The 6000-nt window shown below is 49.3% G+C and overlaps 1 protein-coding gene across 1 annotated transcript in view; it reads left to right on the top strand.

The window, feature by feature from the left end:
- Cdh23 (cadherin related 23) overlaps window positions 1-6000 on the top strand; it is a 349868-nt gene that overhangs the window by 157070 nt on the left and 186798 nt on the right. Inside the window, exon 9 of the mRNA XM_055598837.1 lies at window positions 3196-3274. Within this exon, the coding sequence (XP_055454812.1) occupies window positions 3196-3274 (79 nt within the window). The remainder of the gene's footprint in view (window positions 1-3195; window positions 3275-6000) is intronic.

The raw sequence follows: 6000 nt of genomic DNA, 5'->3' as shown, positions 1-6000 counted from the left end.
TGTGTGTGTGTGTGTGTGTGTGTGTGTGTGTGTGTGTGTGTGTGTGTATTCATGTGTGTGTTCATGCAGCTGGACAGTGGAGCCTGTTATACCCATTTTATGGATAGAAAAACAAGTGGGCCGTCCAGACTTACAGGAATCAAACCCTTAACTGCCTCTCTGCTTCTCTTCTTGTCACAAGGAGTCAGGACCTTGCAAGCCTGTGCACCCTTCACCTCTCTGAGTAGAGCCTTGCTTCCCAGAAGGCCACCTCCTCCCTACCACACAAGTGCCTGGGAAATGGAAGGATCCCACCCCAGGGCCTGTCTGCAGCCCTCCAGCTGGAGCGAGGTCCCCCACTCTCCCTCCTGTGCCCCTGGGGACCTCAGCTTCCCACAGAGCCACAGGCTGCAGGCATGGACTCATCCTTGGAGGCCCAGCTCTGTGCTGGCAGACTATACTTCCTCCTCATTCCTCGTCTTTGGAAATAAGTTGCAGTATATTGAAAATATAATCACTGAGACTCTGAAACAAGAGCCATGGGCTCCCAGGAGCCCCCATACCTCCTTGTTAATTCCTTCTCATAACGTTTCCAGGCCTTCTGTCTGCACTTGTATTAAAAGCTCAAAGTTTTATTAAAAGTGGATTTATTTACCCAAAAAGAGATGAAACCCCAAACCTGATTGAGAGCCTAGCAGAGCTTCCTTGGCAGAGGCTTGGGTCCAACTTTGGCTGGGAGAGGAGCCCCTTATCCTCATGTCCCACAGAGCCAGCCAGCCTCTGCTGAGTTCCCCCACCCATCCAAGGGTACTCTGATCCCCAACACAGTTATGAATACACGGCAGTGGCATCCACAGGGCTCTGGGGACTAAAGGCTCTTGGGCCACAGACTTCTCTGAACAAGCCAGCATAGCTACCTTATCCTGTCCTCTTGAGCCCAACCCAACCCTCCTGAGATATGGCAAAGCATACATTTGTCCCTTAAGTGTATAGTTTAGTAACTCAACACTGGGGCTTTAGTGATCTCTGGGCTTAGTCAGCCTGGCAGGTAGGTCCCTGCTCCAGCAGCTCATGGGGCAACTCAGAAACCCTCTTGTAGGATACATGTAAGCACCCAGATAGAATGGAGCTGGCTCCCATGTTCTGGAAGCTGAAGCCTCAGGGTAGTTCTATACCCTTGGGGCCTCCTGCTGGGAACAGACCAGGTCTTCTCTGATGAATAGTGTACCCTTAGATGGGCAGGTCCCTCAAAAGAGCCTCCAGTGGGATGATGGGGGAAGCTGTGTAGGCCATATAGGCCTAGAGTTGTGCTTCCCAGTGGTCCCCATGGACTCCCCATGCTCCAAGGAAGGCAGCTTGGGAGGGCAAGGTGACTGGTTTCTCATGTGACTAACCCTTGGCCCCTGATCATTCTAGAACACATGGCATCTCCAGGGATGGCTGGCACATAGGCATTTCCAAATTCCACAGAAGCCAGTGCTTAGAATAGTTCCTACCACAGAGCAGTGACATTCGGAAATGACATTAGCATTATTATAGCAGAACCCTGCAGTGGCCATAGTGCCTGGTGGACAGGAACGTCAGAGCCAGAACATTTAAATATGAACCTGGCTTGTTGTTCACTTGCTCTCTGCTCTGGGATCTCCAGGAGTTTATCAGTTTTCTTCCTCTGTTTCTTCATCTGCAGGAAGGGGCCAGGTCTTAGGACATTGGGAGGATGGAGTACCTGAGTACATAGGGCCAGCATTTTCAGTAACTATCTGTGCCAGGGAAGATGTGCTCTTTTCAATAGCATATTTATTCAACTTCTTAATAAGCTCAAAAGACCCAATAAACTCCTGCTCCCTGGAGGAGAGGACAAAGAAGGGGCCAGGCCTCTTGCCATATGGCCTGGTCTCTGCATATACCCGGAGATATTCCCACATTCCCACAGGGAGCTTGGAGGCAGTCCATCTTCTGCACTCTAGGCTAAGGGAGATAGAAAGGCTCTGGGAAGGGCAGTGCACTCTGTGGGAGGAGGTTAAGGCTCCTGCCGTGTCTCCACAACCAGACTGGGAAGACTTGGAGGGATGTTCTTGGATCTGAGGCACAGAACTATCATAGGGTGAGAAGCAGACAAGAGCCCCATTTAGACCTGAATGCTAGAAGGATACTTTCACTCCCCAAAGATGGAGGCAGGGGGCCTGTCTGCTGTCCTCCGCTCGGAGAAAACTACTAGGACAGTGGTTTTCAACCTTCCTAATCTGCAAACCTTTCATATAGTTCCTCATGTTGTAATGACTCCCAACCATAAAATTATTTTTGTTACTATGTCAAAACTGTAATTTTGCTACTGATATGGATCATAATGTAAATATCTGTTTTTCCATGGTCTTAGGCGACCCCAGTGAAAGGGTCATTCAACCCCCAAAGGTGTCATGCCCTTTAGGTTGAGAACCACTGTACTAGGACATGACCTCAGGTGTAAGATAAGCAGGGACAGCTGACAAATACAGTGGTGTGATGTAGCCTGGAAAGAGAGATAGACAACTCCTGGCAAAGGACAGCTCAGCAAGTGGTGGTCGTGATGGTGTCAGTTTCCTCCATGTATACATTTGTGTATCCTTCAATGAACTACCATCTGTGGAAGCTTACTTCCCAGCATCCCTTCCTAGAAGCTCACTTAACCAAGCCCTGGCCTGTGTGTAACAAATGTATACAGTTGTTTATCCTTCAGTGAACTGCCATCCATTGATGGCTACTAATCAACACCCCTTCCTAGAAGCTCACATAGCCCAATCCTGGCCCGCCCGTACTGTACTCTATCCCTGGGGCACTTCCCCTTTTACTTGCTCTCCTTGGAAAACTCCTACTAATTCCTCACAATCCATCCTAAATGCTACCCCATCTGGATGTCCCTTTCTCCAGGTGGACTAGATGGATTCCTACTCTTTCCTGTGTATCTCTAGATCTCATCAACCCCAGATGTATTCAGCAGCTCTCTGTGCCTGTCCTTGACTCCCTGCTCGAGTCTATACTTGATTACTTGGTTTGGGGGAACAGGGATTGCAGAGGGCAAGGCCATTGGAGTCGGGAGCAATGCTGAATGGTACACACTTCCTGGGAGTTGGGAGTTAGCCTGGGAAGGGAAACTGGGGATGCTAGGATACCCACAAAGAAAGATAGCTGCCTAGGACCTAGGAGACTGAACTCAAATCCTTTCTCTCTCCCAACCAGGGCACAACTGTTCGGGTGATCACTGCTGTGGACCAAGATAAGGGGCGACCCCGGGGGATTGGTTACACTATTGTCTCAGGTAAGCCAAAGTCTGCATTATTTCACACATACTCGAGGAGAGCTGCTGCTGGGGCTCAGACTCAAGGAGCTGTGGACTCTACAGAAAGGTATCTGAGACCTGCCTTCACGGACAGTCCTTGCTAAGGAAGGGGACAAATGGATACAGAAGAAAGGAACAGGGTTAAAAGACCATGGTGGCTGGGAGCCCTGGGAACAGGAATGTGTGCTGTTTTCCAAGGTCTTAAGCAGTCGGCCTCTGAGACTCCGAGCCTGAAATGTGGTGGTAACCTCCTTCAGTACCCCAGATTTCTGTTATTTGGTGAAAAGCTGGCAATTTCTAACATTACTTTGGAACAAATTGCTGCTGTCTGATTTCATGTTCTAGTCACATGTCTAGCCAATAAGCATTTAGGTAGCTCTGGGATATCAGCGAAGGAGATCCTTGGCCTCTTCCCCACCAGTAGATCTGTTGGCCGTGTAGAACGTAACTGACCAAATTGATGGCTCTGAGTAAGGAGATGCCTAGGTCATGCCTCACCCATAGGCTGACCCCTGACATCTCTAGGGGGCTGTTCAAGGACTATTGCCCTCACTCAGAAGTGTTGGCTCTGTTCCTGAAACATGCACACCTGCTCATGGCACCCTCGCTCTGTGTGCAGTCTCTGAAGGCTCAGCCTGGTGGATCCAGGCAAGCCAGACAGATGAGGAGGAAGTCAGGTCACCCGACCCTACCCCCAAGAGAAGAGAGTGATGTGGTCAGAGCATTTCTTAAAAGGGAGAAAGGCATGGGGATCAAGAAGGGAGTAGGGAGGGTCTCCTGAGCCAGCTATGTTGGTTGGGTCTGTCTCACTTGTTATTCATATATCAGGAACAGTAAGAATACTTGGCTTAAGGTAGTCTGTGGATCACATGACTTACTCTGGTGAAGAGCTCATGTCAGAGAGTACTTTGTAAGCATTTGCTCTTGATACTACTACCAGCAGCTACGAGACTAAGGCAGCTGTGGGCAGCAGAGCACTCGCATGCCTAGGATCATAGGAAGCCAGAAGTGTTGTATCCCTCAGACAACCTGCAGGTACTTACAGTACTCTTCTTATACTGAAAACCCAGAGAGCCCCAAGACAGGGCAGATACAGCCAATCTGGACTGAGCATCTGTAGGAATTAGTGCTTGGACCCCTGAATCCCTCTGATGCCTTCTACCATGTCCCCATTCTGGTATCCAGGACAGGATCCAGCCCAGAGTAGACCCTGATATATACTCACCCAATGACTATCATTCCTGGGGCCACTGGTGTGATGACTCAAGCCTTAGGCATCTCGGCAGCCTGCGCTGGTGGCAGGAGCTCTGTCTTTACATGGCAAGGCCCACCTGTCCCAACCAGGTATACAGAGACCCAAGCTAACACCCACCCCATGCAGCTAACCTGTCCAGATCTGAGGCCCTGTCCCCTCTGGGCTATTTATCAGCCACAGCGAGGGGATTTATATCTGCCCACAAGTGCTCTCCCCACTCCTAATGATCCCTTTTGTTTTGCCAAGAGCAAAGAGGCCTTCAGTGGTAAGTTATGGCTCCATCTCCATCAATTTGTTCTCAGCCCCTCGTGGCCACGCTGAGCCTGATGAATGACAAGGTTCTTTCCCACAGAGGACTTGGCACGGGCCCCATCTCTTCCTGTGCCTGCCACCCCAGCACCAGGAGCATCATTCTCTCAACACCAGGCTATGAGAGCCTTTATAGAGGCCTCTTCCAGCCTGAAGTCTGAGTGGATACTCTCTAGCTTCATGAACCCTCCTATAACCCAAACAGTCCTACTTCAAGAAACACTCTGTCTACCCCAGGCAGAGAACTGTGGGATTAAGAACATGCTCTGCTCCCTGCCAGAGCTATTTCAGAAGGTATTTGACCTACTGTAGGCTTGATGGTGCTTACCTATAATATGAGATTTAAAATCCTAGAGCTGTGGATGTAGCTCAGTTGGTCAATGTTCCAGGGCTACGTAAAACTGGCTGTGGCGGTGGACACCTGCCGTACCAGCACTGGGTTGGTGGAGGTGGAAGGATCTCTAGAAAGGTCGAGGTCATCCTTGGCTACGCAGCAAGTGGGTGAGTTTGAGGCTAGCCTGGGACATATGACACCCTGTTGCAAAGATAAAATGTAATAATTTTAAAAATAAAAAGAAGGGAGGGAAGGAGGAAAATAAATTTAAAATAAAATTTAAGAAAAGAAAATATAATCCCTATATGGAACTGATGGTTCTGGAAGGACCATAAAACACTAAGACTGATTAGTAATTGTCAGAGAAGGATCCCTGAGACTGGTTCATTTTCCTAAGGTACAGAGAAGCATTGAACAAGGACCTCTGTCCTTGGTGTACCTCCATGCAGACTGGCTAGTACAGCATCCCCACAAAGTTCCTGAGCACATGGAACAGCCTCTGTACCTGGCTGTTCTCAAGTGAGAAGTACAGTCAGTGTGACATATAGGGCTGGGATGTGGCTCAGGAAGAGCTCACAGGCTTAGCATGTGTAAGAAACAATATCAATGTGTCCTGTTGGCAGTGTGTTAAGTAAGTGGTAACATTTCAGATTTCCTGTATTACCTCCAGTCCAGTACCAAACTCAGTTTTCAGTTTTAGATTTAAGTTGCACCTGTGCTCAGATAGCTCCAGAAGACCCTGCTCTGGTGTGGAGGTAGCTCCAGCCCATGACCATGCCCAGCGGGGCACTGCGAGGGCTAAGCAAG

Source organism: Psammomys obesus, unplaced genomic scaffold, assembly GCF_907164565.1.
Source record: "Psammomys obesus unplaced genomic scaffold, mPsaObe1.curated_primary_1811, whole genome shotgun sequence".
Taxonomy (NCBI): Eukaryota; Metazoa; Chordata; class Mammalia; order Rodentia; family Muridae; genus Psammomys; species Psammomys obesus.
This window is presented reverse-complemented; position numbering and strand designations above follow the sequence as displayed.